The 15305-nt window shown below is 49.6% G+C and overlaps 1 protein-coding gene across 8 annotated transcripts in view; it reads left to right on the top strand.

Annotated features, from left to right (window-relative positions):
* TPST2 (tyrosylprotein sulfotransferase 2) overlaps positions 1 to 15305 on the top strand; it is a 50372-nt gene that overhangs the window by 14806 nt on the left and 20261 nt on the right. For 2 of the 8 annotated variants that reach the window (XM_036908934.2, XM_036908937.2), the window contains exons 2-3: positions 3978 to 4054; positions 9923 to 10022. The exons of 2 other annotated variants lie outside the window; for them this stretch is intronic. In XM_036908934.2, the coding sequence (XP_036764829.1) occupies positions 10000 to 10022 (23 nt within the window). In that variant the 5' untranslated portion in view covers positions 3978 to 4054; positions 9923 to 9999. Of the gene's footprint in view, positions 1 to 3977; positions 4055 to 5314; positions 5544 to 9922; positions 10023 to 15305 lie in introns of those variants that run through there. 4 more of the 8 variants (XM_057491579.1, XM_057491578.1, XM_036908935.2 and 1 more) reach the window with 3 other exon arrangements.

Below are 15305 nucleotides of genomic sequence, written 5' to 3' on the forward strand. Positions count from 1 at the left end.
AGCTGCAGCAGTGTAGGAAGGGCAGAGGGACATGCCCACTGTGTAGGGTGAGGCAGGGGCAGAAGCACAGGGACCAGCTGGGAGCCAGTGGCGGCCTGGTGTCATGAACAGGATTCGGTGGTGAACTGGATCAGAGGCTCCTGAAGGGACGGGAGCCTTGTTCCCACACAGAAGCTTAGAGAGAACATGGTGCGTTCAAGTGGTCCTGGGGTATTAGGTGATTCTGTTGCCGTGCTGAGAGGGGCGCGCCAGGATCCCGTGGCCTCAGGGAAGGGACCCAGACCGAGAATTCCATTCAATAAATATTAATTGATTGCCTGCTATGCACCACACTCCACTCTAGTGAACAAAGCATTCAGAGACCCCAGGCAGTGAATGCGGATGCGGTAAGTCAATTACATGATGTGTCAGCCAGTGGGAAGCGCTGGGGAAGAAAACACCATGCAGGGTAGGGGGGTTCCGAGCGCCAGGTTGGTGGGGTGGGGGGTGCAGGTTGCAGTAAGAAATGGGTGATGGGAGAGATGTGAGCAAGGGCAGGGCCAGGTGGCTGGGGACAGCGTTCCAGGCACAGTGGGGACAGCTGAGGCAGAGGCCCTGAGGAGGAAGCTGGCACGTGTGTGTGTGTGTGTGTGTGTGTGTGTGTGTGTGTGTAACAAGGGGGTGGTTTGTCTGGAGAGCAAGGTGGGGGCAGGTGGCCGATGAGGACAGAAAGGGAGAGGGCAGGGTTGAGCCTATGGGGCCTGCGGGCTATATGGGGACTGGCTTTCCCTGAGTGAGGCAGGAGCCTCCGGAGGATTGAGAGCAGAGGAGGACCATGACCTGATTTCCATCTTCATGTGATCACTGGCCGCTCCTTGGAAATGGACTGTGGCAACAAGGGCAGAACAGGAGGCAGTTAGACACAAGGGTGCCTTGGACCAGAGCAGTGAGAAGTGGGTGCACGAAACACACACATGCCCCCAAAGCGTCGAGGACATAAAGCAAGTGGGTTTCTGGCTCTGCTGTTTTGTTTCATTTCGTTTGCTTGTATAGTATGTTAAAATATGTATGACATAAAATTTACCAGCTTAGCCATCTTTAAGTACAGTTCAGTAATATTAACTACATTCACATTGTGCAAACGTCACCACCATCCATACCCCTAACTCTCATCTTGTAAAACTGAAACTCTGCCTATCATACAACAACCGTCTCCAGCCCCTGGCGACCCCATTACAATTTCTGTCTTTTAGGATTTTGGCTACTGTGACTACCTTATATAAGTGGAGTCATACTGTATTTCTTTTTGTGGCCAACTCATTTTACTTATAATGTCCTCAGGTTTCATCTCTGCTGCAGCGTGTTGCAGAATTCCCTTCCCTTTTAAGCCAGAGTAATATTCCCTATATGGACAGACCACCTTTTGCTTATCCATTCATCAATTGATCATCGCTTGGGTTGCTCCAACATTTAATGATTGTAAATGGTGCTACTGTAAACATGGATGTACCAATATCTCTTTCAGACACTGTTTGCAGTTCTTTTGGGTAAATACCCAGAGGTGGAATTGCTGGGTCGTATGGTAGTTCTATTTTTAATTCTTTGAGGAACCTCCATTCTGTTTTCCATGGCTGCACCATTTCATGTTCCCGCCAGCAGTGCTCCAAGGTCCCCATTTCTCCACATCCTCACTAACACTTGCTTTCCGTTTTTTTGATAGTCACCATCCTGATAGGTGTGATGTGGAATCTCATTGTGATTTTGATTTTGATTTGCATTGCCCGGATGATCGGTGACGTTGGGCCCCTTTCCGTGCGTTTACTGACTATTTGTATATCTGTTTTGGAGAAATGTCTATTCTAAAGTCCTTGGCGCGTGTTTTATCTGGGTTGTTCAGTCCTTCTGTTGCCGAGTTTTAGGAGTTCTGTATATACTCTGGATGTTAATGCCTTATGTGTGTGACTTGGAAATATTTTCTCCCATTCCACGGGTTGCTTTTTTAACTCTGGGGATAAGTGTCTTTTGATGGATAAAATGTTTTAATTTTCATTAAGTCCAGTTTGTTTATTGTCTATTTTTTCTTTTGTTACCTGTGCCTTTGGTGCCATACCCGAGAAATCATTGCGTAGCTCTGTCTTGGAGGTGAAGTTGACCAGCACTGCTGGGCTGGTGCGGGGAGGGGGAGAGGGGTGTTGGCTTTGGCTGCCTTCGAGTCCTTTGGCCTGAGTGCAGTGAGTTGCCGCCAACTGTGGGTGGAATGTGTTTTGGGAGAACAGCCAGGAGATAGCTTTTGAATTCATTAAATTTGAAGTACCAGCACCATGTCCCAGTGGAGGTGCTGAGAAGACAGTAGATGCCTGAGTCTGGCTAATTAAGGAGAGAGATTTGAGCGGAGGAAATACTGTGGGAGTCATCAGCCTGCAGGAGAAGAGGAAAGCCCGGAGTGTAGGGAAGGGAGATGGTGGTGGGCCAGTAGCACAGACTGGCACTCCTGCCCAGGCCAGAGTGGCTGGGTCTGGCCCAGTGCAAGGGAAAAGCCTGAAAATTTTCTCATGTCAAAGGGCGGCAGAGGGAGAAGAAGACAAGCCGACATCACCTCCTTGACCTCTCATTAAAAGGTGCCCCAGACTGGCGGCTCACTTACTGAGTGTGGGTTTGGGTGTGTGTGCCAGGAACTGGGCAGTGGATGACACCATCAGAGGCTCAACTCAGTTGATTTTTATGTTCCTGACGTCTGGCACCAAGCCTGGCTCTGGGAGAGCACCTGCCAGCCAGCACTGGCTAAGTGAACAAATGGAGTTCTGTGTGCTCCTCAGGAGCAGACGGGAAAGGTGTGCGGGGGACAGTTCGCCTAGCCAGCAACACCCCTCTTCAGCATTTAACAAAGTGTGGTTCTCTAAGACTATTTTTATTGAAATCTGTCATACGTGCAGAAAGGTACATAAGTGCACAGCTCGATGAATTTCCAAAAGATGGCTGCACCTGTGACAGCACGCAGATTAAGAAAAATACATGCCTACCCCCCCAACATGCTGTGTACCTCCTCCAGTCATAACTCCCCCCAAGATAACCATCGTCTCCTGCTAGAGACTAACTTTGTCTTTGTACTTTACGTACGTATAAAATATGTACATAAGAACATATGTATGTTCCCTTTTCTGTTGGCCATTTTTGGCTCAGCATAGTATCTAAGTTCATCCATATTGTTGTACCAAGTTCTGGCTTGTTCTTCTGGCTGTTCAGTGTGTATTTATTTATTTATATTTATTTAGCTATCCTCTTGTTAATGGGCATTTGGGTCTTTTCCAGTTGGGAGCTATTACAAGCACTGCTGGGAATTTTTTGATATGTGGCCTTTGGTGAATAGTTAGGTGCATTTCTGATGGATGTGTACTTCGCGTTGGAATTGCTGGGTCATAGAGAAGGTGCATGTGTAGCTTTTGTCTCTGTTATGCCAAAGAGTTTCCCAAAAGGATTTGATAGGCTACCTCCCATGCCTGCTCCCACCCAGCCATAGAGCATGAAAGTTCTGGTTGCATCACATCCTTGCAAACACTTGGTATTATGGGGTTTTTTTTTAAGCCACCCAGATGTACAGTGGTCCCATATTGTACTTTTAATTTGCATTTATTTTCCTGATGGATAATGAGATTAAGCACTCTTTCATATGCTTACCAACTATTTAGATAACCTCTTGTATGAAGTATCTCTTCAGATCCATTTTTCTATGGGGTTACCTGTTCTAATCTTATTGATTTCACAGAGCACTTTATATATTCTTGATATAAATATCTTGTTTGTTATGTGTATTGCAAGTATCTTCTTTATGTGTAACTTCTTTTGATCAGTAAGAGGAGGAATCAGGACTTTTGAACCTCAAAATCATTGATTTGAGCACAGGGCAAGCCCTTCAAGACCTATCTCTAAACCCTGCAAAATATTTAGCCCAGTGCTTGCCATACAAATACAGCTGTGACTGTTATTTGTATCTTTTCCAGGATCAAAGAGCCCTCATCTTAAATGGGCAAAATTTACCCTGTGGGGCTTTTCAGCCTAAGTCATCCCTGTTTCTCAGGTCAGTTCTATAAATATTTATTAAATGCCTACTATATCCCTATCTCTGGGCTATGCATTGAAAGAACAGCAGTGTACAAGAGGCAGAGGAGGGTGTTGCACCAGGGGTGAGTGCTGGGGGCTGGGGGCTGGGCTAAGGAATCACAGAAGGCTTCCTGAAGGAGGTGAGCCTCATGATAACATATACTTGGGTAATCCTCTTCTGTTCAAGTACATGCTTGGTGCCTTCTGTGTGCCAAGCACTGATTCCCAGCCAGGGAACATTTGGCAATGCCTAGAAATATTTTTGGTTGTCATGATTGAGGAGAGGTGCTCCTGGCATCTAGTGGGTAGAGCCTAGGGATGCTGCTGAACATGCTAAGAATTATCTGGCCCAAATGTCAAGTGCTCTGAGGCTGGGAAACCTTGAGATGGATGATTGCAATCCTGTGTGACATTACAGTAAGGAGAACAAGCAAAATGCTATAGGAACAATATCCCATCCAGAGGATGTCAGAGAAGCCTTCACAGAGGAAGGAATCTTGAATGAATGAGTGGGAATTGGCAGGAAGTGGGGGATGCTGAAGGCCGCGGTGACTCACGGAGGCGGGAGCTCAGGGTGTGTGTGCAGGTCTCACTGGCATCTGGGACAAGCCCGGAAATGAGGTGTGAGAGGCTGTGGGACCAGACAAGTAAGGACTTCATCCACCTGCATGTCCATGCCAGGGGCCACAGCCACACGTGACTGTTGGGCCTGTGGACTATGGCTAGTGAGGCCAAGGAACTGAATTTTTTAATACATACTTTATGTATAATTTTTTAATATAATTAAAATTTACATTTCAAAACAGATACTTCATTCTGTTCCTGGAAAACTTCTAAATGTGCGTGGAACTATTTGGGGATGTGAATGTACTTTTTCAACTGTAATTTTCATGAACTCTAAATACAGATCAGGTATTCCCCCTGAAAGTTTATTATCCAAATTGAGATGTACTGAAGGTAGAAGATACATGCAGGTTTCAAGGATGCAATACTAAGGGAAAGAAGAAAATAACATCTCATTTTTATATTTTTACTTTAAATTTTTTTATATTTTCAGTTTATCTTTCATGTATTTACAAATATTTTAATGTATTTAATAAATTACAATTTAATAAAATATTTGTAAATATTTTATATTTATATTTTTGTTTTTATATTTAATGTTAATTTTTATATTGCTTTTTAAATATTTGTATTCATTTTTATGTTGATCTCATTTGAATTTTCATATTGATTTAACGATTGTATTCTGGATATACTGAGTTAAATAAAATCTAGTTTTACATTTCATTTGACCTTTTTCTTTTTACCTTTTTAATGTGGCTGCTGGAAAATTGAGTTCCAGATGATCGCATTGGACTTCAGTGCGATGTCATTGTAAACCACGGGGAGCAGCTGGGAAGTCAGGCTGAGGAACGGGCAACCTAGTCAGGTTTCTCTGATAGCTGCAGCTTCCAGCCACAGTGGTAAGAGAAGGTTCCAGAGGACAGGACTGGTCTGGCCATAGATGGCATAGCCTAGAAGGCCTGAACCCCAGACAGGTGGTGGCCCCTGCCAATCCATCCACGCACGGGCAGGCAACCAGGCTGGGCCAGAGAGAGGAGGAGCCTCTGGGGAGAGGCAGGCACTTACGGGGACTAACCAGTCCTTCAAAGAGTCCTCACAGCTAAAGGCCAGCTGGGAAGACCTCGGCCACTGCAAGCCAGCCTTCTCCTGGAGGTCACCACTCCAGGCTGTTGCCTGCACCCACTCAGGTTTGATGCCCTACCTCTTGCTGCCTATCCTGTTCCCTGCTGCTCATTAGCTGTGTGACCATGAGCAAGTAGCTTCCCCTCTCTGGGGGCTGCTTGCTTTACATGACCTCACCCATGTCAGAGCCGTACTGCAGGAGAGAGCGGAGATGCCCCCTGGTGACAGGTATTCCTGGTCTGGGTCTTCTGCGGGTGACAGTATGGTGCCCCGGTGGGGGGAGCGGACAGTACTCTCCAGTTGCAGGGTGGCTTCCCATCTCATTTCTGTGCTAGGTCCCCTTTTCCCTGCTTTGGAAGCTGAGGCTCAGGGAGGTGAAGCAGCCTAGCTCAGGATCACACAGCTCGACAGAAGCAGCATTCAGAGGAGGCATGCTGACCTTGTAGATCCAAGGGTGCAGCTCCCATGGCCTTACCTTAGCGTGCAGTCAAGGGCAGGGCACTGTACCACTCTGACCCTCAAGTTCCTTCATCTGTCAAGTGGAGAGGACAACAGCGCTGACCATGCAGGTTGCTGAGAGGGTGTAGTGAGTTGGGGAAAGCCACACCAGAGGTGTGCACAGAAGAAACAAGGCAGGGCTCCAGATAGTGGCTCCTGTTTGTTGACTGATCTGCACATAAGTCCTCCTGGCAGCTCTCTGCAGTGAGTGATATGAGCCCATTTTTCAGGGGAGAAAACTGAGGTCAAGATGTATAGCTAGTGAGAGCAAAGCTGGGGCCCCAGCCAGCAGCATGGCTCAGGGGCTCTTTCCTTCCGCTGCAAGGCCCTTGTCCGCACCCAAGAGCCCTTGCCTTGCCTGTCATGTGTGACAAGGGCAGGCCTGTCCTATGCCAAAGCCTGGTCCTCTGTCCTGGATGGCTGAACATGAATGGGCACAGGGTAGCCTCCCTGGGGGGACCACAGATGCCCAGCCCGCAGAGCCCACTTCTTCCCTCAGGAACTCTCTGTCCTCTGCCAGGTGAGCTGGAACCATTCTGCCTTCCTGCTTTGGGCTGCTTTCAGATAGCCAGGGTGGTAGGGCAGGAAGCTGGCATGGCACATGCCCAGGACATGGCCAGATCCTAAAAGCCAGAGTTGAGAGAGGCCTTAAAGATCATCAACGCCCAGGGACTGGCTGTCTAGACACCTTTTTCAGCCTCAGTCTCCACATCTGGAGAATTGGAGAAATCACCAGCTCTGCAAAAACAGCCACATCTGACAGTACAAAGTCAGTGCCCAAGGGGAACTTTCAGATTGCTGGCCTCAGGGTCTTCTGGAGGCACATCGGCAATTTCCGCAAACACATAAAGGCTATGTGGCCCCTGAGCCAGCTATCCCTTTAAAGTATCTGTCTAGAACTGTGCTTCTCAAATTTAATGTGCATGGGAATCCCAGGGGTCACATTAAAATGCAGACTGTGATTCAGTACCTTGGGATGGGCCAGCAGGCTTTCAAGGACGCTGCTGATGGAATTAGCAGGCCCTAGGGGGCCTCTCACACGTGGGCACAAGAAGACATGATCCTTTGTGATGGAGTGCATCACATCAAAGGTGAAAATAGCCAAAATGTCCTTCAGGAAGGCCTTAACCAAATGAACGGTGGGCCCTCCCTGCCAGGGATGCTCTGAAGCAATTAAAAGAGGGAGGGCAGTCCATCAGAGTCTTGCATAAAGACATGTCTTCGTGCAGACTGAGCACCCTCTGGGTACTGGGACTTTTCTGTGTGTCACTCACATGGCCCATTAGAATAGGGGCTAGCACAAAGTAGGTGCTCATGCAGTGTACCAAAAGATGAAAAAATATGTTGACATGGAAATATCACTGTTTAGTGTGGAGTGAACCAAGGAAGTGTCAGAGGATACATGTGGTCCAGGGCCTCTCAGCCTGGGCATCACTGACCTTTGGGGCAGCTCAGTGTGGTGGGCCCGCCCAGGCACAGGAAGATGTTTGGCAATGTCCCTGGCCTCTCCCCACCGGGTGCATCATTTGGTGATAACCAAAACTGTCTGCAGACATTGCCAATTGTCCCCTAATGGGAAAAATTGGTCCCCGGTGCAATATGATAGCATGTGGATGGAAGCAAGGGTGAATGGGGAGATGGAAGGGTGAGGGTTTGGGAGGGTGGGGGAGAGGTCCCGTGCTTTCCACTGGGGTATTTAATGGCTGTCACCTCATGGAAAGTAGGTGTGGGTGGCTTCTCCCCAAACTGACCAACAGTGGTCACAGTACCTCTTAGAAAAGAGGGACGAGGACAGGATTGGAGGTTTTGCTCCAAAGAGACTTCAGCCTTCTCTATTTTTGTTTAATACTGAGATTGGATCTGTGACTTGAGTAATCAAGTAGATTTAAAAAATAGGGATGATACAAGGAACTGCTTCTAGAGTGGGGAGGATTTAAGGAATGCTCACAGTTTACGCCTGGCCAGTAGCAGGAACACAAGGAAACCATTGTTGTATTGTGTTGCATCCTCCGGCAGCCCCTAAGCCAACAGAAGCAGTTAATTCCCTCTTTGCATATGGACACTGGAGGTCAGAGAAGGGCAGGGACTTGCCCAAGGTCACCCAGCGAAGTAGGAGCTAGGCTTGACTGGAAACCAGTCTTCATGGCTCTGAAGTAGGGGCTGTTTCTTCTCTGCTGTGCTGTGGCCCCCACTAGGCATTTGGGCCACCTGGTCATCACACAGTGCATCTCACTGAGGCCACGTGGGCTGCTTCAGGTGCCCCAGTCTGTCGATCACTTGGTGTTCACCAGCCCAGCTGGCACCCAGGAAGTGGGTAAGGCCGGAGGTGGCTGGGGTATAGTCTGTAGGAGTTCTGCTGTTTTTGTCGAGCAGTGTTAGGAGGATTTCCAGGGGTCTGGAACCTGTAATGAAGGACTTTGGCAGAGACAGTCCCTATAGGTGGACACTGGCTGCTAGCCTTGTGTAGTGTCTGAGTCATATTGCTCCTCTCCTGCTCAAACACCTGCCATGGCTCCCTGGTGCCCATGCCTAAATTGCCTTTCTGCATAGTGCCTGCTGCATTAGCATTCCATGTCCTACAAAGGATTCTGCATGACACACCTAGATTTCAAGTACTAATAATGGTAATAATGATAATAATAGGACCTAGGGCCCCTACCATCTGTCCAGCATGGTACTGAGGGCTGGACATGCATTATCGTATTTAATCCTTACAAAAGCCACACAGCACTGTTTCAAGTCTGATTCTCATATTACAAACAAGAAAACTGATGGCCACAGAAGTTAAGTGTCTTGCCCAAGGTCACTCAGATCATGGCCCTGCCGGAATCTGCAGCCTAACTACAAAGCCAGAGTTTTAACCAGGGGGCCAACGTACCCAGTCCCGTTAGGAGAATAGAGCAGCATGATGCCAGCACAGCAGAACCCAGATCTGGGTGTCCAGAAAGCCGGTCCCAGGCCTGGCTGCTCCCATTGCCTTGCCAGACTCTCCAGGGATTGCCCAGACTTCTCCAAAGCCAGCCCTGTATTCTGGGGCTGCAGGTCCCAAAGTTATGCAGTAAACCTAAAACTCACCTCAATTTCATTTTTCTGTTCTTTTCCTTTACATCAAACCATATATATATGTATATCTCCACTGTACAATAGTTAGAAAATTCAGAGAGAAAAAAAATGAAGCTCCAGTTGACATTTTAGGGTGTATGTTTCTGGAGTGTTTTTCCAACATAAATATTGATCAGGATGGGATCAGATAACCTGTTTGTCACCCAGCGTCTTATTCCAGACATCTTGCAGTGTAACGAATCCTCTTTTATAGTGGTATCCGGGTCTGTTATGGTTGTACTGTGGACTATTTAATTAGAATAGCTAACTAGAGAGGGTGACAGGTTAATAGCTGGCAACTACAGACAGCTCCTCCTGCTGGGTCCTAACCTCAGCATTTGCCTGAACAGTCATGACAGCAAGCCTCTGAGGCAGGCAGTTCAGCCCATCTTACAGATGAGGAAACTGAGGCCATTGAAGCTGATGGCCCCAGGTCTCATGGCCCATCCTTGGCAGATCCCAGTGTGGCCCCTACCCCTCCCGAGCCCTCCACCCACGCCCTTAACTATCATTGAGTTACCTTGCTGTGCACATCACCTGCTGTGTTCTCTTTGAGGCGGGTGAGCGCGCTGGGTGCTGGCCAAGGAAGGAAGACCAGTTAGGAGAAGCCACAGTGGTCTGCGGCGGTCTGATATGCAGCCCTGGCCAGAGAGAGGGTGAGTGTTGCTGCTGGGAACAGTCCCTCTGGGCAGGACAGGCACCTGCCCTTGGGAATTTGCCAGAACGGCCTGGAGTGAAGTCCAGACAGGCTCAGCTGGGTGGTTCCCCGATGCCGTGCGAGTGTGGGCAGCCAAGACGTCTCCTGGATTTGGGGGGTGCTGTAGTTGGTGGCTTCTGTTCCTTAAGAAATTCCAGGGCACCAGGTGCCAGGTTACTTGCTGCGGCCATGCCGGACCAGCACAAAGTGGGGTCCATCTTCAGGTGGGTTCGCTGAGGTTTGGAGAGGTTAAGAACTTCATCCAAGGTCACCTTTGTAGCTCAAGTCGGGGAGAGTGGGGAGTGTCAGCACATCCCGGGCCACATACCAGGGGCTTAGCTTGAGTCGGGCTCCTCCAGACACTTCAGACGGATGATCTTACTTCCTCTGAGCGGCCTCAGGAGGTGGGTGCTGTCACTGTCCTCATTGTACAGATGAGGAAATCGGTGCCTTTGGTATTAAAAATGTCAACCATGAGCTCCATTCCAGGTGAAATCTTGCATGGAGTGCCTCTCAGGCATTGAATCAAAGAAGGTTCTAGCTGTTGAAGTTGTGTGGGGGGCAGGGGAAGAAGACAGACAGTTCAGCCTTCCGGGGAAGTCACTGGTGGGGAAACAGTCCGGAAGAGGGAGAAGCATGTCCAGGTTGCACGGTGCATTGGCTGAGTGCAGCTAAGATTGGGACCCACTTTCCCCTTTGCCCTGAGCAGAGGCAAGTTCCTTTCAGCTCTGCATTCCAGGCTGGCCATCCCCTCCCTTACCCCAACAGCCACAGATTTGGTAACCTTTACCTGGTAAGGTCATGCAGTTGGGATAAAGACAGGGCTAGGGTGTGCTCACCACCTCTCAGGACAGGCAGGGGGAAGGTTGGGGGTTCCCAGAGGTGGGCTTTTGTATCTCTTGGAGTGGTTCATGTGTGTCCCGCTCTCTTAAAACCACAGGGGCCCATAGTGAATGGAGCTGCCTGGCACCTTACAAGACAGATAAAGCCAGCTTAGTTTGTAAGATCTGGTGTTTTGGAGTCAGACTTCAGTTTAAATTCTGGCTTTGCCCCTACAAGAGGTGAAGCGGATAGGTCTTTAACTTCCTCAAGCCTTTCTGTAAAATGTGCCCTTCCTGTACCTCTTTCCCAGGGTGGCTGGGAGCATCACATGGGGCTGTGCTCACAAGACTCTTAGCTCCATGCCAGCTGGGAGGGAGTGCGCATTCACTTACATCCTGAAGTGACAGTTCCTCAAGGACTGTCGCGGTCTCTTCTCGACAGGCTCCCTGTGGAGGGCTCCCTGTGTGCCCCACTTAATAGATGAGGAAACCACGGCTCAGAGAGGCTGAATGTCTTGCCCAGAGGTGCACAGCCAGAGAGTAGCAGAGATGAGCCTGACTCAGTGGCCCTCTGACTCCCGTCCCCTGACCTTGCTGCCTTCCTTCATGGGTGCACTGTGACGCTCAGAGGAAAAGGAATGAAGTGGCTGCAAATTGAGCTCAGTGTGTGGGGATGTGATGGGTATATACAGCTGGAGCTTCAGTAAATGCTCACTTCAAAGCATTAGTCAGAGCAAGTCAAGGCAGAGTGATTGCAGAAGGAGCAGGGCTTTGTGCAGAACCTGTTTGCACCACTCTGCATGGATTTCCCCAAGAGGCTCCCAGCAGCCCCTGCCGTCCAGGTGGGGAGGTTCCTGGGGATCCTGGGCTCCCTGGCTCCTGGGTACAGGCGGACCAGAACCATGCATGGTCTGTAGTATTCCCTGTTTGGCCCGGAGGGGCCCCAGGCTGCTGGGTTTGAGATCAGGATTAGTGAGGCACTGGCCCTTGAGGGATGCCCGAAAGCTCAGTAAACAACATTTTAATGCAGATTTTAAAACACTCAAAACCGATGGATGAGCCTCAACATTATGCTAAGTGAAAGAAGCTAGTCATTAAAGCCCATGTATCGCTTTGTCCATAAATGAAATGCTCAGAACAGGCAAATCCATAGAGACAGAAGGTAGACATAGATGAGTGGTTGCCGGGGTGTGGGGAGCGGAGGAGGTAAGGGGTGAGAGCTAAAGGCCGGGCTTTCTCTTTGGGGTGATGGAAACATTCCAAAATTGGCCGTGGGCTTGCATACGGCAGGTATGTGTACACTTTACACAGGTACGTTGTATGATCCGTGAATTGTATCTCAATAAAGCTACTACCAGAAAATCTAAATCAATGCAAAACTATTCCTGGGAAACAATATATCAAAATTTGAAAGACAGGATCAGTATTACTGATTTTTTTCCTCCTGCCTCAGGCGCCACTACCGTTTGGCACAGCACCATCATTTATCCTATTAAGAATTTTAATTTCTTCTTTCATCCTAGTTTTTGGCATTCATTTAAAAAGAGTGCATTAAAACACTGTTAATCTGACTACTGAATTTTGGGCGCCCCCTTAAACATTGCACTCAAGGACAGCACCTGACCTGGCGCACCTTTGTCCCCGCCCTGCCTGGCAAACCTCTTGCCCTCTCCGGTGGCCCGGCCCTCCCGGGCCACTCTCTTCCTCCTGCTAGCTGTGGCTACCCATTTGACAGATGGGGTCAGCGAGGTCCACCCTCAGAAAGGCTGTGAGTCATTCACCTACCTGAGGATAGAGCAGGGGTCTCCTTCCATGTCACCTTCTCTTCCGGTCGTAGCATGTGGCTCCTTTGCCACCTTCTCTCTCCTCTCCTCCCAACTCCGCTCTTTTGCTCCTGGATCCCCAGGCGGCTCTCACCTGGCCTCCAGCCCTTGTCTTCCAAACTGTCCTTCACCAGAGAGGCTGTGTCCCCTCCCAGACCCCATCCCAACCAGCACTCACCATTTCCTGCTGCCCCCAGGAAAACGCCCAGCTCCTTACTTGGCCTTGAAGACCTGGCACAGTCTGGCCCCTGCCCAACTCCCTTCCCCACCGTCTGGCCTGCTGCTGCTGGTTTCCGCCTGGCAGACTCAGATGGACCCGTATTAACGGAAGAGCTGCCACGTGTCAGCCGCAGCCCTCTGCTCTTGTCCAAGTCAGCCTCCATCTCACGTAATCCTCACAGCAGCCTTGCTGGTAAGAATTATTGGACCCGTTTTACAGATAAGGAAACTGAGGCCTAGAAAGAGGAGAGGACACCCAGGAAGTCTGGAGCAAAGACAGGTGCGCCCCTGGGGCCGGCTGACCACACACCTGGAGCTCTGGCCACCTGCCTGAGCCTGCCCTCATCCACTGCTGGTGACCAAGGGGCAGAGCTTTGTTCAGCTGCCCCTCGGGGCCATGTGACAGTGACTGGGACCAGGGCCACCCCTACTCTAGTCCCTGATGTCCTCCAACTCAGTTCAGACTTGAGTTAATAGCCAAGGCCACATGCTGGCGTGTGGTGCCTGCGTGGGCAGAACACCCCGTTTCTTCATAATACTTCTGTTGTCTACCACTTATATTTTTAAAATAAAGTCAAAACATCCAATGCATGCTCCAGAATATGCCATTAAGCTCTCCTGATGCCAACTGCTGCCGCCCTGGGATGGTAGTGAGAGGGCTGGGTCAGAGCTGGGGCCCAGACTCATCGCCAGGCTTATGGAACGCTAGTGTTTGCGTGGCTCCCCAGGGGCCCGGAAACTTGAAGAGGGGAAAGTGGACATCTTTATTGACCTAATGGACATTTCCCAGGTGTCAGCAGGTGACAAATTGCAGGTATAGTAGCAGCAGCTGGACTTCAGTTGTCAGTAGACACCATATACATCTTTATATCACATTTCACTTGCTGCAAATCTCTCTTGTCACTGCATGCAAATTACAGTTATTGTAGGGCCCACCCCTTGATCTTATTTATCGTTTTAGTAATAGAGCATGTAGGTTTCTGTATCATAGCAATCTTCATAATTGTATTCCTTTTTTACTATAATTGGTGTCCTTTTCATCTTCTGTATTATATTCCATTTAAAAATATGCTTCTTGGAAGGATTGGTAGATTTCACCAAATAGCTGAGGGGGTCCATGGCACAGAAAGGGTCAAAGGACCAGTGAGACCTGGGTGTGAGTGCTGACACTGCCCAGCACCTTGGTGAGTGTGAACAGTGAGTGTGAACAGCAGCCCTCTCATCTGCATTTCTTGTTTGTGGCCTGGTCAGAGGGCACCTTCTCCCTCACGAGGTTGTTGGAGGAGAGCAACATGCTTCACGCCACTCTGTGGTGGTGTACCTCTGTCTGCCCTTTGGGCATGGCCCTGGGCCCCTCTGGCACACCCCTGCATGGGCCCCAGCCTGGCATCTGTCCCCCTCTGTGTGACTTGTCTGCCTCCCTGTGTCTGTTGCTCTGACACTGCTTACAGCTAGGCCTGTGTCTCTCCTGAGAAATAATGGTACATAGTCATAGCTAATGTCCCTGAGCTCACGCCCTGTGCCAGCCTTGTGACAACTGGCCAGGCCGATGCTGTTTGTGCCCTTCCTCTGCAGGGGACTTGAGTGAGGCTCAGAGAAGTTACTGGCTCAAGATCACACAGCAGGCTACTGGCCAAGCCCAGATGGCACCTGGACCTGTCCACCTTTGGGGTGTGCACTCTGGACCCCCACACTGTGACCATGGCATTCCCCATGCCTGTCCTGGGTGGGCACCCAGTACATAGTCCTCAGTCCTGACTCAGTGCCCCAAGCAGTATTTCATGGAGCAGGGTGGGGGCAGCACTTGGTAAAAATTCAGACACCTTGGCACCATCATGTAACTTCCAGACCAGAACATTCAGAGGTGGGACCCAAGGAGCTCTCTTTTAACAAAATCTGGTGGTTTTGCTGTGTAGGGAAGTTTGAGACCCACCTTAAAGGGAAGAAGTAACAATGATACAGTAACAAAGCTGTGTTCTGCGTGCTTTCCATCATTTCATTTATTTAATCCTCACAACTACTGTCAGCGTCCCATTTCACAAATGAGGAAACCGAGGCACAGAGGAGTTGGCTAACTGCTTCCCCTACCTGCTCCCTGCTCAAGGCTGCATTGCTGGGGATCAGCGGAACCAGGACTCAAAGCTAAGTGTGTAGGACTCCTCCTCCAGTGCTCAATCCCCCACCTCGCAGCTTCTTGGCAGAGGAAGGGAGACAAGGGCATGCGTGTGTGTGTGTGTGTGTGTGTGTGTGTGTGTGGTGCAGGCAGGAAGCTCCGGCCCCTGCAGGGTCACCTTGCCCCTTTCCCATTTGCACTATGTATGGGGTAGGGGCCCTGTGTGTTCCCCAACAGGGTACACACCAGGCACTGGGGGCAAGGCT

The sequence above is a fragment of the Manis pentadactyla genome, chromosome 14, assembly GCF_030020395.1.
Source record: "Manis pentadactyla isolate mManPen7 chromosome 14, mManPen7.hap1, whole genome shotgun sequence".
Lineage (NCBI taxonomy): Eukaryota > Metazoa > Chordata > Mammalia > Pholidota > Manidae > Manis > Manis pentadactyla.